This window comes from Nycticebus coucang, chromosome 1 (assembly GCF_027406575.1).
Source record: "Nycticebus coucang isolate mNycCou1 chromosome 1, mNycCou1.pri, whole genome shotgun sequence".
NCBI classification, from domain to species: Eukaryota; Metazoa; Chordata; class Mammalia; order Primates; family Lorisidae; genus Nycticebus; species Nycticebus coucang.
The window spans coordinates 104,143,528-104,171,400 of record NC_069780.1 but is presented as its reverse complement, the minus strand read 5'-3'; the positions used below and the strand labels follow the sequence as shown (position 1 = coordinate 104,171,400).

At 38.4% G+C, this 27,873-nt stretch overlaps 1 protein-coding gene across 1 annotated transcript in view; it reads right to left on the bottom strand.

Moving 5' to 3' along the window:
• Nucleotides 1-27,873, bottom strand: part of GLRA3 (glycine receptor alpha 3) — a 92,379-nt gene that overhangs the window by 37,003 nt on the left and 27,503 nt on the right. The window contains exons 5-6 of the mRNA XM_053595857.1: nt 22,797-23,020; nt 15,882-15,964 (exon numbers count right to left, since the gene is read on the bottom strand). Of these exons, the coding sequence (XP_053451832.1) occupies nt 15,882-15,964; nt 22,797-23,020 (307 nt within the window). The remainder of the gene's footprint in view (nt 1-15,881; nt 15,965-22,796; nt 23,021-27,873) is intronic.

Sequence of the window (27,873 nt, the reverse complement as noted above, 5' to 3'; positions counted from 1 at the left end):
AAAGCTTCTGCTCATCCACAGGCACAAGAACTTAAAGAGCAAGAGGAAGTGAAAAGAAAATTAGGGCAAGGACACAGATAAAAGAAATCACCCATGAGGAAGAATCAGCAGAAAACTCCAGGCAACATGAAGAACCAGTCCAGAACAACCCCGCCAAGGGACCATGAGGTAGCTACTGCAGAGGATTCCACCTACACAGAAATGTTAGGAATGACAGAAAGGGAATTTAGAATACATATGTTGAAAACAATGAAAGAAATGATGGAAACAATGAAGGAAACTGCTAATAAAGTGGAAACTAACCAAAAGGAAATCCAAAAACAGAATCAAATCAGGGATGAACGATATGAAGAATATAAAAAGGATATAGCAGAGCTGAAGGAAATGAAACAGTCAATCAGGGAACTTAAGGATGCAATGGAAAGTATCAGCAACAGGTTAGACCATGCAGAAGAAAGAATTTCAGAGGTAGAAGACAAAGTTTTTGAGATAACTCAGATAGTAAAAGAGGCAGAAAAGAAGAGAGAGAAAGCAGAACGTTCACTGTCAGAATTATGGGACTTTATGAAGCGTTCCAACATACGAGTTATAGGAATTCCAGAAGGGGAAGAAGAATGCCCCAGAGGAATGGAAGCCATACTAGAGAATATTATAAAAGAAAATTTCCCAAATATCACCAAAGATTCTGACACACTGCTTTCAGAGGGATATCGGACCCCAGGTCGCCTCAACTCTAACCGAGCTTCTCCAAGACACATTGTGATGAACCTGTCCAAAGTCAAGACAAAAGAAAAGATTCTGCAAGCTGCCAGGAGTAAGCGCCAGTTGACCTACAGGGGCAAATCCATCAGATTGACCGCAGACTTCTCTAATGAAACTTTTCAAGCAAGAAGACAATGGTCATCTACCTTTAATCTACTTAAACAGAACAATTTCCAGCCCGGAATTCTGTACCCTGCTAAGCTAAGCTTCAAAATTGACGGAGAAATCAAATCATTTACGGATATACAAACATTGAGGAAATTCGCCACAACAAGACCAGCTCTACAGGAAATACTTCAACCTGTTCTGCACACTGACCACCACAATGGATCAGCAGGAAAGTAAGAACTCAGAAATTAAAGGACAGAACCTAACCTCCACACTGATGCAAAAGATAAAACTAAGCAACAGACTCTCACAAAATAAGACAAGTAGAATACTAAAACACTTATCAATTATCTCAATAAATGTTAATGGCTTGAATTCCCCACTGAAGAAACATAGATTGGTCGACTGGATTAAAAAACACAAGCCATCCATTTGCTGTCTGCAAGAAACACACCTGGCTTCAAAAGACAAATTAAAGCTCTAAGTCAAGGGTTGGAAGATAATTTTTCAGGCAAATGGAATTCAGAAGAAAAGAGGAGTTGCAATCTTATTTTCAGATTCATGTGGATTTAAAGCAACTAAAGTCAAAAAAGACAAAGATGGTCACTTTATATTGGTCAAGGGAAAAATACAACAAGAAGACATTTCAATTCTAAATATCTATGCACCCAATTTAAATGCTCCCAGATTCTTGAAACAGACCTTACTCAGTCTGAGCAATATGATATATGATAATACCATCATAACAGGGGACCTTAACACTCCTCTTACAGATCCTCTGGACAGATCTGGACAGATCCTCTAAACAGAAATTATACAAGGATATAAGAGACTTATATGAGACCCTAGAACAACTGTGCTTCATAGACGCATATAGAACACTCCATCCCAAAGATAAAGAATATACATTCTTCTCATCACCACATGGAACATTCTCCAAAATTGAACATATCCTAGGACACAAAACAAATATCAACAGAATCAAAAGAATTGAAATTTTACCTTGTATCTTCTCAGACCATAAGGCACTAAAGGTGGAACTCAACTCTAACAAAAAAGCTCAACCCCAGCCACAGGAATGGAAACTGAACAGTCTTCTGTTGAATAACAGATGGGTGAAGGAAGAAATAAAACAGGAAATCATTAACTTCCTTGAGCATAACAACAATGAAGACACAAGCTACCAAAACCTGTGGGATACTGCAAAAGCAGTTTTGAGAGGAAAATTCATCGCTTTAGATGCCTACATTCGAAAAACAGAATGAGAGCACATCAACAATCTCACAAGAGATCTTATGGAATTGGAAAAAGAAGAAAAATCTAAGCCTAAACTCAGTAGAAGAAAAGAAATCTCCAAAATCAAATCAGAGATCAATAAAATTGAAAACAAAGGAATCATTCAGAAAATTAATGAAACAAGGAGTTTGTTTTTTGAAAAAATAAATAAAATAGATAAACCATTGGCCAGACTAACGAGGAATAGAAAAGTAAAATCTCTAGTAACCTCAATCAGAAATGATAAAGGGGAAATAACAACTGATCCCACAGAGATACAAGAGATCATCTTTGAATACTACCAGAAACTCTATGCCCAGAAATTTGACAATGTGAAAGAAATGGATCAATATTTGGAATCACACCCTCTCCCTAGACTCAGCCAGGAAGAAATAGAGCTCCTGAACAGACCAATTTCAAGCACTGAGATCAAAGAAACAATAAAAAATCTTCCCACCAAAAAATGCCCTGGTCCAGATGGCTTCACTCCAGAATTCTATCAAACCTTCAAGGAAGAGCTTATTCCTGTACTGCAGAAATTATTCCAAAAAATTGAGGAAGAAGGAATCTTCCCCAACACATTCTATGAAGCAAACATCACCCTGATACCAAAACCAGGAAAAGACCCAAACAAAAAGGAGAATTTCAGACCAATCTCACTCATGAACATAGACGCAAAAATTCTCAACAAAATCCTAGCCAATAGATTACAGCTTATCATCAAAAAAGTCATTCATCATGATCAAGTAGGCTTCATCCCAGGGATGCAAGGCTGGTTTAACATACGCAAGTCTATAAACGTTATCCACCATTTTAACAGAGGCAAAAATAAAGATCACATGATCCTCTCAATAGATGCAGAAAAAGCATTTGATAAAATCCAGCATCCTTTTCTAATTAGAACACTGAAGAGTATAGGCAAAGGTGGCACATTTCTAAAACTGATTGAAGCTATCTATGACAAACCCACAGCCAATATTTTACTGAATAGAGTAAAACTGAAAGCTTTTCCTCTTAGAACTGGAACCAGACAAGGTTGTCCTCTGTCACCTTTACTATTCAACGTAGTGCTGGAAGTTCTAGCCAATACAATTAGGCAAGACAAGGAAATAAAGGGAATCCAAATGGGAGCAGAGGAGGTCAAACTCTCCCTCTTTGCTGACGACATGATCTTATACTTAGAGAACCCCAAAGACTCAACCACAAGACTCCTAGAAGCCATCAAAAAATACAGTAATGTTTCAGGATATAAAATCAATGTCCACAAGTCAGTAGCCTTTGTGTACACCAATAACAGTCAAGATGAGAAGCTAATTAAGGACACAACTCCCTTCACCATGGTCTCAAAGAAAATGAAATACCTAGGAATATACCTAACGGAGGAGGTGAAGGACCTCTATAAAGAAAACTGTGAAATCCTCAGAAAGGAAATAGCAGAGGATATTAACAAATGGAAGAACATACCATGCTCATGGATAGGAAGAATCAACATTGTTAAAATGTCTATACTTCCCAAAGCAATCTACCTATTCAATGCCATTCCTATCAAAATACCAACATCGTACTTTCAAGATTTGGAAAAAATGATTCTGTGTTTTGTATGCAACCGGAAAAAACCCCGTATAGCTAAGGCGGTTCTCTGTAACAAAAATAAAGCTGGGGGCATCAGCATACCAGATTTTAGTCTGTACTACAAAGCCATAGTGCTCAAGACAGCATGGTATTGGCACAAAAACAGAGACATAGACACTTGGAATCGAATTGAAAACCAAGAAATGAAACTAACATTTTACAGCCACCTAATCTTTGATAAACCAAACAAGAACATACCTTGGGGGAAAGACTCCCTATTCAATAAATGGTGTTGGGAGAACTGGATGTCTACATGTAAAAGACTGAAACTGGACCCACACCTTTCCCCACTCACAAAAATTGATTCAAGATGGATAAAGGACTTAAATTTAAGGCATGAAACAATAAAAATCCTCCAAGAAAGCATAGGAAAAACACTGGAAGATATTGGCCTGGGGAAAGACTTCATGAAGAAGACTGCCATGGCAATTGCAACAACAACAAAAATAAACAAATGGGATTTCATTAAACTGAAAAGCTTCTGTACAGCGAAGGAGACAATAACCAAAGCAAAGAGACAACCTACACAATGGGAAAGGATATTTGCATATTTTCAATCAGACAAAAGCTTGATAACTCGGATCTATAGAGAACTCAAATTAATCCACATGAAAAAAGCCAACAATCCCATATATCAATGGGCAAGAGACATGAATAGAACTTTCTCTAAAGATGACAGACGAATGGCTAACAAACACATGAAAAAATGTTCATCATCTCTATATATTAGAGAAATGCAAATCAAAACAACCCTGAGATATCATCTAACCCCAGTGAGAATGGCCCACATCACAAAATCTCAAAACGCAGATGCTGGCGTGGATGTGGAGAGAAGGGAACATTTTTACACTGCTGGTGGGACTGCAAACTAGTACAACCTTTCTGGAAGGAAGTATGGAGAAACCTCAAAGCACTCAAGCTAGACCTCCCATTTGATCCTACAATCCCATTACTGGGCATCTACCCAGAAGGAAAGAAATCCTTTTATCATAAGGACACTTGTACTAGACTGTTTATTGCAGCTCAATTTACAATCGCCAAAATGTGGAAACAGCCTAAATGCCCACCAACCCAGGAATGGATTAACAAGCTGTGGTATATGTATACCATGGAATACTATTCAGCCATTAAAAAAAATGGAGACTTTACATCCTTCGTATTAACCTGGATGGACGTGGAAGACATTATTCTTAGTAAAGCATCACAAGAATGGAGAAGCATGAATCCTATGTACTCAATTTTGATATGAGGACAATTAATGACAATTATGGTTATGGGGGGGGAAACAGAAAGAGGGAAGGAGGGAGGTGGGTGGGGCCTTGGTGTGTGTCACACTTTATGGGGGCAAGACATGATTGCAAGAGGGACTTTACCTAACAATTGCAATCAGTGTAACCTGGCTTATTGTACCCTCAATGAATCCCGAACAATAAAAAAAAAAAAAAATCAAGAGTTTGTAGCAACCCTCTGTCAAGCCTGTCTTTGCACCCCATTGTTTAACAGCTCCTGCTCAGCTCATGTCTCTGTATCATGTTTTGGTATTTCTTGCAACATTTTAAACATTTTCATTGTTACAATATCCATTATTAGTGATCTCTGATGATACAATTGTAGTTGTTTTGGGATGCCAGAAGCCACGTCCCTAAAAGACATAGTCAGTGTGTGTGCTGACTGCTCCATTGACCAGCTGCTCTCATCTCTTTCTATCTTCTCAAGCCTTCCTATTCCCTGAGACTTAACAATATTGAAATCAGACCAATTAATAACCCTACTGTGCTCTGTAAGAGTACAAGTAAAAGAAGGAGTTGCATGCCTCGCACTTACATCAAAAGCTAGAAATGATCAAGCTTATAAGGAAAGAAAGTCAAAAGTTGAGGTAGAATAAAAGCTGGTCTGCTCACTCTAAGCATCTAGCCAAGTTGTGAAGGCAAAGTAAAAGTTCTTAAAGAAAATTGGAGACATTGCTGTTCCACCAAATGTAGGAATGGTAAAGTAAAACAGCCTTATTGCTGATATGGAGAAAGCTTGATAGAAGATTAGGATAGAAGTTTGGATAGAAGATTAAACCAGCACAATAGTCCTTTAAGCCAAAGGCTAACTCAATCAGGGGTCTTAACTTTCTTCACTGCCACTAAAGCTGACACTGGTAAGGAACCTTCAGAAGAAAAGTTTGAAGGTAGCAGAGGATGGTTCGGGATGTTTAAGGGTTGAAGTTGTCTCCACAATATATAAGATGAAGCAGCAGGTGCAGATATGAGGTATAGAAGCTGCAGTGAGTTATCCAGATCTAGCAAAGCCTGTTGGTGTAGGTGTCTACACTAAACAAGACATTTTCAGTGCAATCTAGGACTTTCATAGATAGAGAGGAGGAGTCAATTCATGGTTGTAAAGCTTCAAAAGACAACTTAGTTCACTCATTTTAGGGGCTAAGGCAGCTTCAAGTCGAAGCCAATGCTTAGTGACCATTCTGACAATCCTAGGGCCCTTCAGAATCATGCTAAATCAATTCTGCTCTCTAAATGGAATAACACAACATGGATGTCACAACATCTGTTAACTGCATGATTTACTGAATGATTTAAGTCCAGTGTCTGGACTTACTGGTCAGGAAATATATATATTTCTTTCAAAATGTTACTGCTCATTAACAAGGCACCCAGGTTGCCCCAAGAACCCTGATAAAAAGTGTGCAAGAAGATAAACGTTTTTTTCCACACCTGCTAACACACTGTGCAATCTTTAGGCTATGGATCAAGGAGTAATTTCAACGTTTGAGTCTTCTTATTTTATGAAATACATTTTGTAAAGCCGTGGCTGCCATCATGATCCCTCTGATAAATCTGTGTAAAGTAAATTGAAAACCTTCATCAAAGGATTCACCATTCTAGATTTGCCATGAAGAACATTTGTGAGTATCATCCTCGACAAGAGTTTAGAAGAAGCTAGCTTCAATCCTCCTGGATGACTTTGGGTTGTTCAAGGCTTTAGGGGAAGACGTCACTGCAGATGTGGTGGAAATATCAAGAGAACTCAGGCCACAGTGGCTTACGCCTGTAATCCTGGCACTCTGGGAGGCTGAGATGGGTGGATTGCCTGAGCTATGGGTTGGAAACCAGCCCATCTCTAAAAAACTAGCCAGGCATTGTGGCGGGTGCCTATAGTCCCAGCTACTCAGGAGGGTAAGGCAAGAGAATTGCTTGAGCCCAAGAATTTGAGGTTGCTGGGAGCTATGATGCCAGGGCACTCCACCAAGGGCAAAAATGTGAGACTCCGTCTCAAAAAAAAAAAAAAAAAGAAAAGAAATATCAAGAGACCTCAATTGAGAAGTAGAGCCAGAAGACATGATTGAATTACTGCAATCTCATGATCAAACTTGAAAGGACGATAAGGAAAGAAAGTGGCTTCTTCGATGGAATCTACTCTTGGTGAAGAGACTGTGAGCATTGTGATATGACCACACAGGATTTAGAATGTTATATAAATTTAATAAATGGAGAATTGTCAGGGTTTCAGAGGATTTTGAAAGAACTTTTGTGAGTAAAGTGCTATCAAACAGCATCATATACTGCAGAGAAATCCTTCATGAAAGAAGAGTCAACTGATGCAGCAAACTTCACTGTATTTTATTTTAAGAAACCACCACTGCCACTCCAGCCTTCAACAACCACTACTGTGGTCAGTTAGCAGCCATGAACCCTCCACCAAAGAAACAATTATAACTTGTCAAAGGCTCAGATTGTTAGCATTCTTCAGCAATAAAGTATTTTTTTTATTAAATCATAACTGTATACATTGATATGATCATGGGACATCATACACTCGCTTCATAGACCATTTGACACATTTTCATCACAATGGTTAACATAGCCTTCCTGGCATTATCTCAGTTACTGTGCCAAAACATTTATATTCTACATTTACCAAGTTTCGCAAATACCCCTGTAAGATACACCACAGGTATGAGAAAATTGGTGATTTCTTTCTTAGTCTCATCTCTGACCCAGCTATCATTCAGCATAAGGTTATTTAACTTCCATGTTTTTGTATGAGTATGCAGATTCCTGTTGTTACTCAATTCAAGTTTTATTCCATGATGGTCCGAGAAGATGGCAAGGAATAATTTCTATTCCTTTAAATTTAGTGAGGTTAGACTTGTGATGAATTTGATGAATGTGGTGAATTTTGGAGTAAGTTCCGTGGGCTGATGAGAAGTATGTGTGTTCAGTTTTGTTAGGATGAAATGTTCTGTAGATGTCTGCTAAATCCAGATGTTGGAAGGTTAGGTTTAAATCTAAGATTTCTTTGCTCAGCTTCTTGCTGGAGGATCGATCCAACACTGCCAAAGGAGTGTTGAAATCTCCAACTATTATGGAGCTGGCAGAAATCAAGTTCCTCATGTCTGTTAGAGTTTCTCTTATAAATTGAGGTGCATTCTGGTTGGGTGCATAGATATTAATAATTGAGATCTCATCATATTGAGTATTACCCTTAACAAATATGAAGTGACCATTCTTGTACTTCCTTACTTTTGATGGTTTAAAGCCTACTGTATCTGCAAATAAAATTGCAACACCTGCTTTTTTCTGATTACCATTTGCCTGAAATATGGCTGACCATCCTTTCACCCTGAGTCTGTATTTGTCTTTTAAGTTGAGATGTGACTCTTGTATGCAACAAATATCTGGCTTGAGTTTTTGTATCCAGTCAGCTAATCTATGCCTCTTTAGAGGACAGTTTAAGCCATTCACATTAATGGAGCATATTGATAAGTCTGGTGGAATTTTGGGTATCGAGTTTTTCAAAGGTCCAGTGGACATTTTTAATCCTTTCGCCAGTGTGGAAGTTGGAGTTTGATCCAAAGTTTCTGAGTGAGTTTACTTTTGTGGTATAGGATTGGGTTTGTCATTGTGGAGGATAGCTCTGAGAATACCCTGAAGAGCTGGTTTACTTATGACAAATTTTTTCAACATATGAATGTCATTGAAGTATTTAATTTCTCCATCATAAATGAAACTCAGTTTAGCTGGATACAAGATCCTGGGTTGAAAGTTATTTTGCTTTAGGAGATTAAAAGTTGATGACCACCATCTTCTGGCTTGAAAAGTTTCAACAGAGAGATCTGCAGTTATTCTAATACTCTTTCCTTTGTATGTAATGGTTTTCTTTTGCTGGGCTGCTTTGAGAATCTTCTCTTTCATATTAACTTTAGTGAAGCTAATTATGATATGCCCGGGGGAATGACTTATTGGGGTTGAACCGTGCTGGGGTTCTGAAGCTGTCTGGTATCTGAATTTCAGATTCTCTAGGCATGTCTGGAAAATTTTCTTTCATAATTTCATGCAGAAGGGCCTCTGTGCCCTTCCAGGCCACTTGATCATTCTCTGAAATCCCAATTATTCATATATTGCTTTTTTTCGAATTATCTGAGAGTTCTCTGAGTGAATGATCCGTTTTTGCTCTCCATTTCTCTTCCTCTTTGAGAGATTGGGAGCGTTCGAAGACTTTATCTTCAATGTCAGAAATCCTTTCTTCTGCTTGCTCCTTTCTGTTGCTGAGAGATTCTACTGTATTTTTCATATCTTTGAGGGCTGTAAATTCTCGCTTCAGTGTGTCTAAGTCTTTGGTGGTTTTGTCTTTAAATTCGTTAAATTCTTGAGACAACTTTTGAATTTCTCCTCGAATTCCTAATTCCATTTTATTAATCTTGTCTGCAGTCCAAATTCTGAATTCGATTTCTGACATCTCAGGCAGTTGTTTATGAATGGGGTCTTCAATCACATCTGCCGTATCTTTTCTTGGGGGGGTTGATCTATTCTGGTTATTCATGTTACCAGAGTTTTTCCGCTGATTCCACCCCATGGTTATTTTACTCCCTTTGATTTTTCCCCTGGGGCTTTATAAAGGGCCCGTACAGTGTTGTGGCCTGAGAAACTGGGGCCCTGTCTTGTGTGGTGGGGCGAAGTGGTTCTATCTTGTTTTCAGTTGGTTTCTGTTCGATCCTATTGTAACATTTTCTCTGGCTTGAAGTCTCAGCTATGTGGAAAAACCAGCAATTAAGTCACCCTGCCTGCCCACCTCTGGCACCCATTTGAAAGGAAAAGGAAAATCAAACCTTCCTATAACCACATACCCAGGGCACTGCCTGAAAAGTCCTCAGTCTATTAGTTCAGTTCAAAAGGTCCAAATCGATTGTCACAATCGGCACTTGTCTCAGGTGGGAGAGTTCAAGAGGTCTCTGGGAACTGGATCACAGGGGTCTGGTGACTCCTCTGATATGGCTTACTCCAGTGCTGTGTGGAGTCAGGAGGAGCCACCTAGCAAATAGATCAGTCTGGGAAAGTTGATATCTCCTTCCCCACTTTGCCCCTCCGTCGGACCCAGTCACTGGTATCTCTGCAGATGGCTAACCCAGTTGCCTGTAGTGAACAGATACTCCAGGTGTTTGCACCTGCTTGAATTGCAAGGAAGTCTGCCAGGCCCCTGCAGTCTGCCACTATCTAGCAGGAGGAGATGGGGCCTGACATCTTTGAGTGCTTGATGCAGATGGTGGGAGGGAGGTGTTCACTCAGGCTTAGCCCCGTCCCTGATTGATGTTGCCAACAGAACAGAACAGACAACTTTGCGGGGTTCTGTCTCTGTTTCTGCTAAAATCACCTACAGAAGACGGGCTGTTCTGAGTTCAAACATCTTTGCTGCTGGAGGTTTGTGTCCGATTACCTCTCTGAGTCGGCCCTGCCCTGGAAGCTTCCCGGGTTTGTGAGCAGTGTCAGGCAAATCCTTTGCTCACTGGTGGCCTCCTCTGGTTGCCTAGGGAGACAGGGGGTGTGGCTTCAGAATATCCAGAAGTGAGCCGTTTTACTGTTAAAGAAAAAAGAGCTGTTGATTTGCCTCCAGGAACTGCTGCTCTGGTGTGGGCACCCAGCCGACCCTTTTCTCCTCTGTCTCGCGCCCCAGAGTCAGCACTGAGTGGCCAGAGTTTATGCTCTGTCCACACCCCTCGAGAGATCTCCCAAGAATCCAGACTCCTGGGGGGCAGGCCCCCAGACCCCCGAGTGAGAGTGGGGGGAAGCTGGAGTTTCATTCAGTTTTATGCCTGGCCGTATTGTTGCCCGGGGAGAGCTGCTGCACCGCACCGCAGGGAAGTGCCGCCAAGGCGTGACTTCCCCTCAGCCGAGTGCCCTCTCCTCACTCGCATGTCTCAGAGTCAGCGCTGACCAGTCATGGCTCGGGCACTGTGCACTCCCCTTGAGAAATCACCCAAGGATCCAAACTCCTGAGGGACAGGCCCCCAGACCCTGAGTGAGAGTGGGGGGAAGCTAGAGTTTCATTCAGTTTTATGCCTGGTCGTATTAATGCACGGGGGAGGGCTGCTGCACCACACTGCAGGGAAGTGCCGCTGAGGCGTGACTCCCCCTTAGCCGGGTGCCCTCTCCACACTCACGTGCCTCAGAGTCAGCACTAACCAGTTGCAGCTCGGGGACTGTCCACTCTCCTTGAGAAATCACCCAAGAATCCGAACTCCTGGGGGACAGGCCTCCAGACCTCAGTGAGTGGGAGGGGACTGTTGGGGGTTCAGGGTTGCCAGCAAAGGATTTTTAAAGTTTTATACAGTTTTATGCCTAGCAGAAGAACCCCATGGCACTCTAGTAGGGGAGGTAGGTCCAGTTTTTAGAAGGTCTGTCCCATGGAGTATAGTGGGAAGGCCTTTAATTTCTGCCCGTTTGTTTAATTGTGGGGCTCTTGAGCCGGTGTCATGGGGGAGGGGGACTCCCGTCCGCTTGGTGGTGGATTTTGTACCTTTTGTTTGCGTCCTTGTGATCTCAGCTTGCCTCAGCGGTGTTGATGTACGTTCTTCAAACTTCTCTCTTGGTGTGGCTCAAATCCACCAGGATACTTACTAAATTTCTGTCCCTTAACTCTCCTTCTGGATGGGAGCCTCTGTTGAAAGCTGGCTTCAGTCTGCCATCTTGTCTCTCCCCCCGCCAGCAATAAAGTATTTTTAAGTTAAAATACATACTTTTTTTAAAACTTTGAGTTAATTTGAGGGTACAAAGAATTAAGTTACAATGTTTTCATTTGTTAGGTATAGTCCCTTTTGTAGTTGTGTCCCATACCCAGGTGTGCCGTACACCCTTACATTGTGCCCATTAGGTGGGAGCTCACCAATCTCGCCTCCCCTCGTCCCCCTCCGTCTCCTCCCCCCAACTTGAATTAAACTGAGTTTTTGTCTTATGTGGGTGTGTATTAGTTCAGCTACTGGCTTCATATTAGAATTGAGTACATTGGATACTTGCTTTTCCATTCTTGTGACACTTTACTAAGAATGTCTTTCAGCTCCAGGGTAATATAAAAGATGTGAGATCTTTAGACATATGCTGTTGCACACTTAATACACTATAGTATAGTATAAATACAATTTTTGTATGCCCTAGGAAACAAACAATTTCACATGACTAGCTTTCTTGTGATAGTCTGGAACAGAATGTGCAGTATATCTGAGGTACGCCTGATTCAAATGTCAGTTCCAAAATGGCTGTGATGGGAAAATTTGTGAGGATATTGGTGGCTTAGAAAAAGAATGCTATTTTTAGGAAGTAGTTGGGATCCTATTGATGGTATATTTCTATTGTGTTTATAAATAAGGGACATACTACAGAAAACTCTCATATTCAAGGAGTCACACATTATAATTATTGTTTTTAATCAACAAATCCAGTGAAGCCTCAGGGAAAAGAAATGGTATGAATCTCCCTTACTCCCAACAAGTGCTAACAATTTGGCAAGACTTCTTTTTTTCCCCTAGATGTACCTCTGAATATTCTTTTCTACTCTAAGGGCAAAACTCAGAGAATTCAACAGATTTCTGGGGTTACGGTTAAAATTTTGCGTCATCTAGGGTTTTAATTCTAAGTAATGAATGTGTACGTATGAGTTTGTGGGGTCATTGCTAGTTTATTTTTATTTTATTTTATTTATTTATTTATTTATTTTTATTAAACCATAGCTGTGTACATTAGTATGATCGTGGGGCACCATACACTTGGTTCATAGATCGTTTGACACATTTTCATCACATTACGTAACATAGCTTTTGTAACATTTTCTTAGTTATTTTGCTAAGACCTTTACATTCCACATTTACTAGGATTCACATATACGTCATTGCTAGTTTATACAAAATGTTCTTTTCTAAGTTATTTATTCACTCTTAGTTCTGTTTTTGCTCAGTTCTTTGTGCTAACAGGATGCCACTTGTATATGCTTATTATCTTTAATTGAATTATTATATCTGCATATAGAACTCAAATAGTTCCTAAAATCCTTGAAAGCAGACTCTTGTGCTCTATTTATTGTGGTATCACCCACCCAACATCACATGTGGAGTATATTAGGTACTTGATAGATATGAAAGAACATTCTCCAGGGCACTTAGCAGTCCTGACATATGGTGATTGAACATTTATTGAATTTAAGAAAGTTGGGCCATCACAGGCCATTAAGCCTTTAAATTATGGGTGGTGGCTGTTGTTGGTTTTTATTTTATTTTATTTTTTGCCTGCTTTCTGTGTCTTGTTAAGTCAGTTCTTGTCTCCTGAAACACAGCCCTAGTAAGCCCAAGAGCTGGAGGTTGCTGTGAGTCCCGTGACGTCATGGCACTCTACCAAGGGTGGTAAAGTGAGACTCTGTCTCTACCAAAAAAAAAAAAAATTTCCTGTTCTAAAAGGGGTTAGCTAATCTTCAAGCACTGTGCTTTTTCCTTAATTACTCTTTCATAGCATTCCTGGATTAACAAATTTTACTTCTTGCTCCCACTTGCTCATCACTCACTTTTATTTATTTTTATTTATTTTTGGAGACAGGATCTCACTCTGTCACCCTCGGTAGAGTGTCCTTCCTGGCATCATCACAGCTCAAAGCAACCTCAAACTCCTGGGCTCAAGAGATCCTCCTGCCTCAGCCTCTCGAGTAGCTGGGACTACAGGTACCAGCCACTATGCCTGGCTAGTTTTTCTATTTTAAGTAGAGATGGGGTTTCCCTCTTGCTCAGGTTGGTCTCCAATTCCTGAGCTCAATGGATCCTCCTGCCTCAGACTCCCAGAGTGCTGGGATTACAGGTTTGAGCCTCCATGCCTGGCCTCATTACTTACTTTTAAAAAGACTTTTTAGAATGCGGCTTTGACTTTCATCATTCTAATCACCCTGGTCTTTGTCCAATAATAACAACAGCTCTTTTTTCCAATTATCTATTTTTTTAAAACATTTTTGCACCATTTGACACTGTTTTTATTTATTTATTTATTTTTATTAAATCATAGCTGTGTACATTAGTACGATCATGGGGCACCATACACTTGGTTCATAGATCGTTTGACACATTTTCATCACACTAGTTAACATAGTTTTCGTAGCATTTTCTTAGTTATTTTGCTAAGACCTTTACATTCCACATAAATAGATCTCAACAGTCCCTTCTCTTTTAAAATGGAACAATACTGATTTTAATTTGCCATCTATGACAACCCTTGTCTGGAATTTTCCCCAACAACTTCTAAATGTAAGCATTTCTTAAATATCTCTTCTTGTTGATGTTTTCTTTTCCTTGTCTTCTTCAGCTAATTCATCTGGTTTCTTAAACAGCTCTGCATATGGCTTCTCATAGTTTTATCTTCATTTCTAAGCCCTCCATTTGGCTTTAGAATGAAATTTTCCAATCCTCAAATATATTAAGCTTGGATTTATCAATATTCCCCTCAACATTTGAGTCTCATCCTGTGTTTTTGTTTTTGTTAATGCTTCTAATGTGATCCCATTTTTCTCAGCTCTTTAGCTCTGACTGCAAGGCATCCAACACCTTCACCTCCACATTGTGTCAACCTCTGTTGTTTCTGCCTCGGTGTCATTCCCCTTGGTCCCTACTTTATACTTATTTTGCTGAACTATTGTGAAAACTTTCTAAATAGTCTTGGTTCATTTGGCTAAAACACAGCAAGGACCAAATAATTTTCCTGCTCCTTAAATCTTGAATTCAGTGCCTATTGAGTAACATCAGCATTGCTGGCTTCATAAACCGGGCCCTGGGAGACCGTTTTGCACTTCTTGTATTTTCTTTGTACTCTAAATTTCAGCCAAGGTACATAATCAGCTTGTCCCCAAATCATCTTCCTTGTTGCCCCTTCCCATTTATATTGATCACTAAGTAGCTCTCTTGATTTTAGTTTAATTTCTTCTAGCTCACCTGAGTACTTTACCCATGTGCATGCTTGTATTCATAGCTACTTGCAAAAATAACCTATTAAATTTTATCATGAGGACTTATTATCAGAGAAATAGAGATTTCAAATGGGGAGAGGTTAAGGAATCGTCACGTCCCCCACATGGTCAGCGCGCCATCTAGTGGCACTCCCTGCAGACTGCAGACCCTGCCTATGACATCTGAACACCTTCAACTTTCCTTCAGGACTGTGTCAAAACCAATATGCATGTAATGCTTGGTCTATAGGAGCATTTAAAAAGTGGTATTTTGTGCTGCACGCATTTGCTCACACCTGTAATCCCAGCAATCTGGGAGGCCGAGGTGGGAGGATTCCTTGACCTCAGGAGTTGGAGACCAGCCTGAGCAAGAGCGAGACCCTGTCTCTACTAAAAATAGAAAAACTAGCTGGGTGTGGTGGGTTCCTGTAGTCCTAACTAATGGGGAGGCTGAGGCAGGAGGATCATTTGAACCCAGGAGTTTAAGGTTTCTGTGAGTTATGATGACACCATGGCACTATACCCTGGGTGACTCTGTCTAAAAAAAAAAAAAAAAGGTAGTTTGTTTTCAGTGATTATCATCTTTCTTACTTTTGATGATGTAGCTAGAGACATATATTTGATTTGAAGCTTAAAAACTTTTACTTCTAGGTCCTAATTTGTTTCTCTGTCATAGTCTACAGGGTACAAGTTGACATCATTACTTTCAGACATGGTGAAAGATTTCATGCCTGTTTATTAAATATGTGATCAAAAATGATCACAAAATAAATTATCTATGTAAGTCATTCAAAGCTTATATCTGCTACATTTTAAAAAGTATTCCAAAAAAAAAGCAAGTTATTCATACTTACAGCTTTCAAGTTGCATGATACATGTTTGTACGTCCATTGGAAAATTCTTGAGATCCATCGGGCAGGAAAGTGTTAGTGTCAGTCTGAAAGAATTCAATATGATTAGGCTTAAAGGAAATTTATGGAATCATTTTAATATTCTGCTGTTCCGGGAATACGATGTTACTTTGGTAATGACTAACATCCATTCAAATAAAATTTTCTCCAGGTTAGGCATGTTATGTAGTATGAAATAGCCATTCACTTACATATAAATTGTTTTGGGGTAGGGGATAGTTGTATATATAAATGTCACATCATTTCTGTCTATCTCTATCCCTTTGGAGAAGGCTGTGGATGTCTAGGAGAGTCTACATCCCCAGAAGAGACAAAGAAAAATTTGGGAGTGGGTTCATTAAATTAATACCAAGAGTCAAAAGATATCTTTCCACCAAAATCACATAGAATATGTGAGGAGCAAGTATATCAGAGGAATTAAGAGTCTCAATGTGGAAAAGCAGAGTGCAAAGAGGCATCCCATGTGATAACCTTCAGTTGTCTCTGTACTGAAGAAGTTGTCAGAAGCATCCAGGTGTACTTAAAATTTAATTACTAGAGTCAAGTTCCTTGCTATGGGACCAGGGCATTTCACCAGATGTCTTAAGGGTCAGGCAGTATCCTCTAGACCAGGAGTCCTCAAACTGCGGCCCACGGGCCACATGAGGTGGTGCAATTGTATTTGTTCCTGGGTTCCTGTTTTTTTTTTTTGTTTTTTTTTTTTAACTTCAAAATAAGATATGTGCAGTGTGCATAGGAATTTGTTCATAGTTTTTTTTTTTTTTTTTTTTTTAACTATAGTCCGGCCCTCCAACAGTCTGAGGGACAGTTGGCCCTCTGTTTAAAAAGTTTGAGGACGCCTGCCTAGACAGTGGTTCTCGACCTGTGGGTTGCAACCTCTTTGTAACAATGAAAATACATTGTGGCATTAGGAAGGTTGAGAACCACTCCTCTAGAATATCCCTGATGGAATTCTGTGCTCATCAAAGAAACTTCTCTTTTAGCTCTACACAAAGAATACCCTGGGTAATATAAACCAGCTTTCCTTCTCTTTCCAGGGAAAGGCTCAAGACTCTCTCCCCACTTCCAAAGACCATTGGTATGTTGGCATTCCAGATAATTCATCACCCCTTGAATACTTTGTGTTAAAAGAGTGTATTATCCAGATTTCCTCGAAGATTACCCAGAATTTGTAGTTCCTGGACCTGAGAGAGAGAGAGGCTCAGATCCAAACTCAAGTTTATTTAAATTAAGTTCTTTTCTGAAAACTCTTTAGCCAGCTTCTTTTATTGAAAGTATTTCCAGTGAAATTCAGTGTACTAGTGAGCAACCTAGATGGATTAGTTTACTTAGACTTTGGCAGATACATCAAACCCCCTATATTACAGTATTCCCATCTCTAAAATAAAGATAATTACCTACTCCTGAGAGTTGCTATAGGTAATACCCAAGTTAATGCATATAAAGTACTTAGACAAGTGCTTGACACATAATAAATACTCAACACATTTTAGTTATTAATGATTTTTAGTACATCTAGCACCTCCTAGACTCCTTCATTTACACCACCCCCAATTTTATAGTGTCTGCAAAAAGATGATTGAATCACATTACGTGTGAGAACTATTTACACTTAGACAAAAAACAACCAGTGGCTCCACTCTATTAAACCACATTTTCTGAAACAGCATTTTTTTATAGACCAAGGACATAAAGTTATAAGGATGTGTGTATGAGTGTTCTACGTGAACACTCTTACTGTGTTAGGTCCAATCAACATTATTTGATAGACATCAATGAACAGACGTGTGAAGCTGCTGACTCTTTTTTCTCTTTATTTTTTTGAGATAAAGTCTCACTCTATCACCCTGGGTAGAGTGCCGTGGTGTCATCATAACTCACAGCAACCTCAAACTCCTGGGCTTGAGCCATCCTCCTGCCTTGGCCTCCCGAGTAGCTGGGACTACAGGCACCTGCCACCATGCTGGTATAGTTTTTCGATTTATGGTTAGAGATGGGGTCTTGCTCTTGATCAGGTTGGTCTCCAATTCCTGAGCTCAAGGGCTCCTCCCACCTCGGCCTTCCAAAGTGCTGAGATTACAGGCAAGAACTGCCAACTTTTTAAATGTAAATGTCTCAGGAGGATCTTTCAGTAATTGATTCCAATCAGAGTCCATAACACACTAAAATCATTCATAGAGTTTAACGTTCAAAAGCAGTGTTTCTCCTTGCTCAGCTAGATTATATGATCCTGGGAGAATTGTGAAGATTCACAGAGTCTTTTCTTAAAAAGGCAGTTGTAAAATCAGTGGGACACAATGTTCTCTGCCTGTGAAAAGTTTATTAGAAGTGTATGCATACGTACATTTTGAGTGCACACACATTAATTTTCCAAATACCGAGGCTCTCAGCCAGCCAGCACTGAATGTTGACTTGTAGAATTAATTCTGTGACCTTCTGTGACCTTTTGTGTGGAGGTAAATAGCATTCTCAGAATCTTTCTACACTTTTACCATGCATGTGATGTCAAGTTCTTATCCTGGCTATTTTTCTGGCATAAAATTAGAGACATTACATAATTCTAAAAAAAAACAAAATCACTTGAAAGGAATTATTTGGCAAAGAGAAACACAAATTGTCATAAATCATATCCTGAAAAGGTCTATTTATTGACTTTTCTTTCTTTTTGTTTAAAGCACAATACAATTACTCCTTTAATGACATATTGATGAAAAATATATGTGAACTTGTTGGGTGTGATACTGAACTTTTTTATCAAAACTTTACATATAAATTAAAGATAGATCCCGGCCACATCAAAAGAAAACTAAATCAAAAGGCAATTAATCACATTCTACTGTTTTGGAAATGAATCTTGTGTAATAAGGACACTCAGTTCTCTTTCTGAGACAAGACACACAAACAGGATATGGAGTTTCTTATTTTCCCTTAAGAAGTCTTGGCTTAGTAAAGTAGCAAAATTAAAAAGGGTGACTATAATCTATGACAAACAATTGGCCTCATTAAAATTTAATCACTGCCCATTTTTGAACAAGCATTGCCTTAAGTAATGGTTTTTGGTACATTTTTAGTACATCCAGAACCTCCTAGACTCCTTCATTTATACTGGTCCTAATTGAGTGTTTTATCTCAAACACTCATTGAGTTTTTAAAGATGTTTCTGACTACATTATAAACTTTTTATAAAAATATATGTACTCAATTCTGGTAGGAGTACAATTGACCTAGTACACGATGGAGGATGGGGGAAAAGGGGTGCAAAGAGAAGGGAAGGTGATGGGGGGGCCATGGGCTGTGACACACCTCTTGGGGATGGGACACAATTGTTAGAGGGACTTTACCTATGCAAACCTGGTTCTTTGTACCCTCAATCAATCCCCAACAGTAAAAGAAAAAAAAAAAAGAAGAAGAAGATCAAGCAGTTGATCACTTCAGGTATGGCAGTGCTAGTGTAAAAAAAGGCATATCATTGTGCCTAATCAGACTATGACACAAGTCAAATGATATCACCTATAAATAAAAACACAGACAATAAAAACTCCTATAGTACAAAAAATATATATTATTAGACAACCTTCAGAATGGGAAAAGATATTTTCATGTTACAAATCTCACAAAGGGTTGATAACTAGAATCTACAGATAAATCAAGAAAAAAAGAGCAAACAATTCCATCTATCACTGGGCAAGAGACATGAACAGAACCTTCTCCGAGGAAGACAGATGAATGGCCAACAAACATGAAAAAACGCTCCTCATCACTAATCATCAGAGAAATGCTCATCAAAATGACGCTGAAGGACGGTGTCTGTAGCTCAGTGGTTAGGGTGCCAGCCACATGTTCTGGGGCTAATGGTTTCAAACCCATACTGGGCCTGTGAAACAAAAACAAACAAACAAACAAAATAGCCAGGCACTGTGGCAGGTGCCTATAGTTGCAGCTACTTGAGAGGCTGAGGCAAGAGAATCACTTGAGCCCAAGAGCTTGAGGTTGCTGTGACACCAGGGCACTCTACTAAGTGTGACAAAGTGAGACTGTGTCTCAAACAAAAACCAAAACCACCCTGAGATATCACCTAATTCCAGTGAGAACAGCCCATATCACAAAGTCCCAAAGTTGCATATGCTGGCATGGATGTGGACAGAAGGGAAGACTTTTACACTGTTGGTGGGACTGCAAACTAATGTAGCATCTTTGGAAAGAAGTATGGAGAATCCTCAATGAACTCTAAATAGACCTTCCATTTGATCTCGCAATTCCGTTAGTAGGCATCTACCCAGAAAAAAAAAATCCCTTTACCGTAAGGATGTTTGCACTAGATTGTTTATCACAGCTTAATTTATAATTACCAAGACATGGAAACAACCTAAATGCCCATCAACCCATGAACTGATTAATAACCTGTAGTATATGAATACCAGGGAGTACTAAAAAGATGGAGACTTGACAACTTTTGTATTAATCTGGGTGGAGTTGAAACATATTCTTTTTAGTAAAGTATCACAAGAATGTAAAATATATCCAGTGTATATTCAATACTAATATGAATCCAGCAGACAATCAAATACACACCCACACAAGAGAAAAACCTCAATTTAATTCAAGTTGTGGACAGGAGGGAGGGAAAGAAGGAAGAAGAGAGAGGGATTAGTGTGCTCCCACCTAATGGCATAATGTAAGGATATATGAAGGACTCTACCTAACATATGTAAACATTGTGACCTGGTTGTTTGTACCTTTACATTAACCTGAAATTTTTAAAAAATATATTTTTATTAGACTTAGTATTTCTAAACATGGTGTCACAAAACTAATTATCTCTGCATTAGTATTTTAAGCCTCTTTTCTGGCCCTCTAATTTCTAACCTCTCAGCTGCCTGAAATTTCTAAACATTTGTAGATAATTATTTTCTTCCTCTTGCCCTCTTCACTGTGACTTAGGTTTCTGTCTCAGCCTGTGAAGTTAGTTTTCATAAGAGCCCTCATTTACAAGCTTTCTAAAATATGTGGTCATCACTTGTCCATTTTTGCATTATTTCCCATTGCTTTAATCCTCCTGTGTGTTAATGTCATTTTTATTCCTTATTTAGTTTATTCCTTGTTTTAGTGAGGCTTAAAGGGGTACACAGATAAACGTGTAAGTACAATAGGTCGCCTTTGCCAGGACATTCTTCTTCTTTCTTTAAATAGGCAGGAAAGCCAGATTTCTCCTGAAACATCACAGATGTTCCATTGGTAAATGGAACAAGATTTTTCTTTCCCTAGCACAATTTTTGTTAACAAAGAAGCTGACGATTTGAGGCATGGAAAGATTTCAAAGTTCTGTGAAATTTCCAAAAACAACTCACGAGAAGAAAAAAAAATTTTTTTTTATAACAAACAAAAACTAAGAGCTGAGACCATCTGCTTCATAGGAATGCATAGAAAAAGATAAGAGATACGTCGATTAATTATTTCATAAATGTCTTCAAAATGTTAGAAGAAATGTGAACAATGTATAATGAATGACATCACATGTAAGAGACATAATTTCAATTTTATTACTCTACTTTAAGACAGAAAAACACTTGAGCATTTCCAAGGGACACAGTAAAAATGTCTTATAAATTCCACTTAAATTATTTAAATTTTCAATGTACTAAATAATTTTTAGCATTCTGTAATATAATGCATCTAAATTGGAGCAATTAAGTGTTTTAGTAAAATTATACTTTTAAAATGACACAATCTTTTTAATAACAAGATTTATCCCATTTGACACATTTTCAGGATGGACAGTTCCATTTTGATAACATATTGTTCGCAAGTAGCTCCCTGCCCAAAAAGTAGTCTAGATTTTATATTCTCTTCTGTTTATTGATAAGGGAAAAACTAAAGGGTTATTTATACATTCTTTATGTGACATTTTCCAACTCCAGTTATACTGAATATAGACAAATTAATATTCATAACCATACAGAATACACTGCACTACACACACACACACATATTTCAATTACATCTATGGAAATTGTCCAGACATTCTATCTTTGCAAAATGATTATTCCAGGCTACCTGATGATACAGTTTTATAACCTAAGCCACCCAAAACCTGTCTGAAGTGAGACAATACTTTCAAATGTAATTTAAAATAAAATGACACCATTCATAAAGGTGATTTTGATATCAACAGGGAAAGAATTAAGCTTGTTTTATTTATATCCTGCCAGAGATCTCTCAATAACCATCATGAGTCTACAGCACAGAGGGGTCAAGGATCATGACCTCAGATTAAGTAAGAATCTCTCTCACTTAAAATGTGTGTATTTAAATCATAAAGGATATATCCCTTATTCTAGAAAATTCAAACAACAGAAATTGATGTACAGTAAAATTTATAGTTTGCTTTTATTCCTGCCCAAATTTTATGATTCATTTCCATAGCTGATTATTCTCAGCCAATTTGGGGGCATTCTTCTAAACTTCTTTTATATATACATATATATTCTTTTATATGTACTTCACAGCCATATATAAGGTTTGTTTATTTATTTATTTATTTGAGACAGAGTCTCACTCTGTCTCCCTGGGTAGAGTGCCATGGCATCAGCCAAACTTATGACAACCTCAGACTCTAGGGCTCAAGAGATCCTCCTGACTTGACCTCCCAGAGTGCTGCGATTACAGGTGTAAGCCACCACTCCTGGCCTGTATATATGCTTCAGATAAACATAAAACATTTCTCTGAAATGTATCTTGTAGGCTTTTTCTTATGATTATAGATAGTTTATGGCATGCAAAGTATTTCAGGATATGGGGTTATCGCTGTGTTCACCCACAGTACTCTAATTCACAGAAATCAGGAAATCTATCACTCACCTTATTGAATAAAGAACATTTCCATTTTTGAAAATTCTTAGCAGTTTGTTGTCTGTAGTGACTTCGTGAAAGTTGGCACCCTTTTCATTGGCAAAGAACAGGTCAGGTTTCCAAATGGAGTCCAGCATGGATGGGTCCAGGTCTAAAGAGTCATCAGGATATTCACTGTAGGCAAGGCGAGGATCATTCCATTTCTGACGAAGGAATATATTCACTCTGTAGTCCTGTGATAAAAGAAAGAAAAGAAAAATCACCCTGCTTCAAAACAGCTTAGCATCCACAGTTTCAGTGTAGGTTCATCAGGTGGTGGGGAATATTGACAATGGGGGAAGCCTGCATGTGTGGGGGCAGAAGGTACGTGAGAAATCTCTGTACCTTCCTCTAAATCTTGCTGTGAACCTACACTACTCTAAAAAATAAGGTCTAAAAATAAAGTTTAAGATCTTATGTTCTGGCCAGGCTTGGTGGCTCATGCTTGTAATTCCAGCATTCCGGGAAGCTGAGGCAAGATGATTGCTTGAGCCCAAGAGTTTGAGGTTGCTGTGAGCTATGACACCACGGCATTCTATCTTGGGTGACAGAGACTCTGTCTAAAAAAAATAAACAAACAAAAAACAAAAAGCCCCACAACTTATATTCTATTCTTTGGGTTCCTGTGAATTATAACAAGAGCCAATGGCATCCTTGGAGATTTTCATACTTTACAATCCTCACCTATAACTACCTAAGATAGTCATTCTAGTTGGGAGATTTTGTCTATGTCTTTGGCAACTTGGATGCCTCCAAAGAAAAGACCACAGGAGACCACAATTTATCATGCCTATATTTTGCTTTGCCATTCGAATTTTGCTTCTCTGGTTTGTCTGAATAAATATATTTGAATTGCTAGTGGGCACTTGCTGAAGGACGTATATGAATGATGGAATGGTAAGAAGTACTTAATTCCAGAGGCAGAATATGCTTAGCTACCATAACTGGAGCAGAGCTACAGTGGTGTTCAGAATATGTCACCACAGCACTCTCCAAGGGCAAATGGGTGATCATGACGTCTGTAGACTCAATATAAATGGGCAGCTCTTTCAGGAAGATTCACTTGCTCTGAATAACCAGAACACACAGCAATGGGGCTGAGGAATAAGGGGCTCTGGGCTTCTTTAGGATGGATGCTTTACTGATAGGTAAATTGATCTTCAAGTCCATGGGAAAGTTTTCAGACAAAACTCAAAAAGTGTCTCATAAACTTTACCCCCAGGGAAGCATCTAAGCAAAGTTTAGCTTTGTAAATTAAAAAAGAGAGAAATCAGTCTGTCTATCTGTCTCCCATTTTTTTCCCTAGTATGTTACATCTTTATAGAACCTTTCTTTGGTTAAGCCATGGCATTGTAATGTCATATATATGATGTATATTTCACAAACATTCATTGCTACCAGTGAAGAATGGAAGAATGGGCCCTGTGGGAAATATTAAACAATTATATAAAAAATGAAAGACAGGATGCAACCATGGTTATGTGAGTGAAATAAAAACATAAAGCTTATTGGGCACAGTGGCTCATGCCTGTTATCCCAGAACTCTGGGAGGCCAAGAGGTGGATTCCTTGAGCTCAGGAGTTCCAGACCAGCGTGAGCAAGAGCAAGACCCTGTCTCTACTAAAAATAGAAAAACTAGCCAGCCATTGAGGTGGGCACCTGTAGTCCCACCTACTTGTGTGGCTGGGGTAAGGAACTCTCTTAAACCCAAGATTTTGAGGTTGCTGTGAGCTATGATAATGCCACAGCATTCTATCCAGGGTGATAAAGTGAGACTGTGTGTCAAAAAAAATAAATAAATAAACAAGCCCATAAATCTCATCATAGCAAAAAAGGAAAGGAAAGAAATATGGGCCTTGTATCAGATATGAAAAATAAATCTGAAACAAGTCTGAATGTACTTCACATACAGGTACATATGTGTGTGTCTGTGTACAGGCACTCATACAAAGGTTTTTAAAATAACATATATAACTAAAAAAGTAATGCAATAATGAAAGAAAGATCATAGTTTGCCTTCCAGTCCATCTGTATTAATAGTTTTTCAAATAGCTACGAGCAAAAAATGTATTCTTTCCTCCTCAGAATCCCCACTACCTCTGTTCCATATGTGACCATATGGCTGTTATATATCTTGCTGAGCACTGGGCATAGAAATATTATCCCTGGACAGATATATTCACTAGTGCTCTGACTAATGTGTACTTTGGATCACACATTCTCAAAGAGAAAAAGGTTGCTCTCCAGGGAGCAAAAATTGGTTCTCAGTGGACAAAAAATTTTCCACTCTTTTAATGTGTAATTCAGAGATACACAAAGGGTATGTGGATAAATATACAGTCTATATGATATGTGATGTATTAACATTTCATAAGGAGGGAAAAAGAATATCTAGGAAGACTCCTTAGGAGGAAGGCATAATGAAAAAACCAGTTTGGTTGGGCACACTTTTAGGGAAACTAAAGAGAAAAACTTACTTATGTCTGCTGTGTCAAAGTTTGATTAATCATTTAATCTTACAGAGCATAGATGAGGAATAGCAATTTTCTGTAGCTGGTTACAATATGATAAAAGGTAAACTATATTTAGAAACAGAATATTTAGCCCTTTGAGTAGCTGCTTCTTGGAGTATGTATATCAAGCACGATTGCCAAGTCCTTACCATTAACTGACATGCTAAATCCATGACTAAGTAACAGATTATTACTGATTGACTAAGGCCAATCATCACAGAGAACAGAATTCCCATTTCTGTTCTAGTATTATTATTAATAATAAATAATATAATAATTATAATTTTTCTACTAATAAATTTTATTTACTTATTATTTATTTATTTATTTATTGTGACAGAATTCCCAGTGCTGAATTCCCATTTTATCTTTATAAATTGAAATGATATTTTGGAGTGTATTCTTTATAAAATCAAGTTCCTCTTATGAGAAAAAAAAGGCATGATGATAAACACCACAAAGATGAACACTGTTTTTTTTTTTTTTTTTTTGAGACAGAGTCTCACTCTGTCACCTTGGCTAGAGTGATGTGGTGTTGTAGCTCATAGCAATCTCAAACTCCTGGGCTCAAGTGGTTCTCTTGCCTCAGCCTACAGAGAGAGGAAAGTTAAATTAAATGACACTCATCTTTGCCATTATCTTCAACTCCATAATCTTCCTTATTTTTTTATTCCAAATATTTAGAATGCCTTAAAAATGCAGTTAACTGAGGAAGTATGGAGAATCCTCAAAGAACTCAAATTAGACCTCCCATTTGATCCTACAACCCCATTATTAGGCATCTCCCCAGAAGAAAAAAAAATCGTTTTATCAAAAGGACATTTGCACTAGACTATGTATCACAGCTCAATTTACAATTGTCAAATTGTGGCAACAGTCTAAATGCTCATCAACGCAGGAATGGATTAACAAGCTGTGGTGTATGTACACCATGGAATACTATTCAGCCATTAAAAAAGATGGAGAATTTACATCTTTTGAATTAACCTGGATGGAGGTGGAACACATTCTTCTTAGTAAAGCATCATGAGAATGAAAAAGCAAGAATCCAGTGTACTCAATTCTAATATGAAGGCAGTATGATGAGGTGGGGAGTAGAGGAATGAGGGAGCGGGGAGAAGGGGTTGGGGGGTCAGGGTGTATGGCACACCTGTTCGGGCAGGACACAATTATTAGAGGGACTTTACCTAACAAATGCAATCAGTATAACCTAAAAAATGCAATTAACTAAGGAAGTGTGGAGAATCCTCATACTTCTTTGTACACTCAATGAATCCCAAACAATGAAAATAAATAAAAATAAATGCAATTAACTTTTTAATCTACTTAGCGAAAAGTTTACAGAGATGCACACCTGGCATTTCTTCCTCTGTATACCCATAAAATTGGAAATATGCCTTTCAACATTCCTGTTTGTTTTAACATTATAACAAACTAAACAACTGTATTCTTCATGATATTCTTTATAAGACATTTTATCATTAAGAAAGGATCAGCAGATAGTCCCTTTTTGAGTGCAGTTATTACAACTATGATGTGATGGATGAATTCATCAAGCAGAGATTTATTGATTCAGAGTCCAGATGGGAGTCCTTGGGGTGTGTAACACTCATGCATACCTCTCATCCTGCAGCCATCCCTAAATAAGCCTATTTCTGATTGATGCTTATAAATGAGTGTTCAGAGCACACTCAAGCTGACAATCAGGGCTTACTCGTGTGTGGAATTAAACATTGTTCAGATCAATGCCATTTCTCTATTTGGTTTGGCTTTACCTGTTACTTAAAGTAAAAAAAAAAAAATTAGAAAGTAAGTCTGAGAAAGAATAGCAAGATGCTTCCAGGTTATTCCAAAAGCAATGGAAGAGCAACAATATAATTCTATCCTGCATCAATGTGATAAGTATAAGCTATAAGTATGAATAATGCAGGAATCGTCCCTGAATACTATTATGGTTCTCATAAATAGTGACTGAATGTACCTTTACAAGAATTTAACTCAATAAATAGATAAAATAGATAAAAAAAAAGTCAATGACTCATTTCTGGGAAAAGGTTACAATAATACAGAAAAAAGAATGGACTTCCTCACCTTGTAAACATTTTCTTTCTATTATCCCTAAAAAAGAAAAAATTACTGCGAGACCCAGTCAGTTCCTGTAGTAATTGTACCTTAATATTTCTGAGTTTTAAACATTATCCTTGAATCACCATAAGTTCTACATGAACAGCAGCTCTAATTTCTTATCATACAGAACTCTCCATAGAAAATTATAGTGTTCTTCATAAAATTATCTTACCCTCAACATAGCATGAAAAAGCAAACACTATTTGAGAAAAGATTGTAAAACTGCACGGGAATTTTAGGATTAAAAATCCAAGTACATTTGGGCAATATTATCCAGCATTAACTTGATTGTGCAATTAGCCACTTACCTCCTTTTTTAGAGACAGTAGTATTTATTAACTTAAAGCAGTGGCCAGTGCTCAAAACTACAGAAATAGTGCATATTGCAAAGCAGTAAAAATAACCAT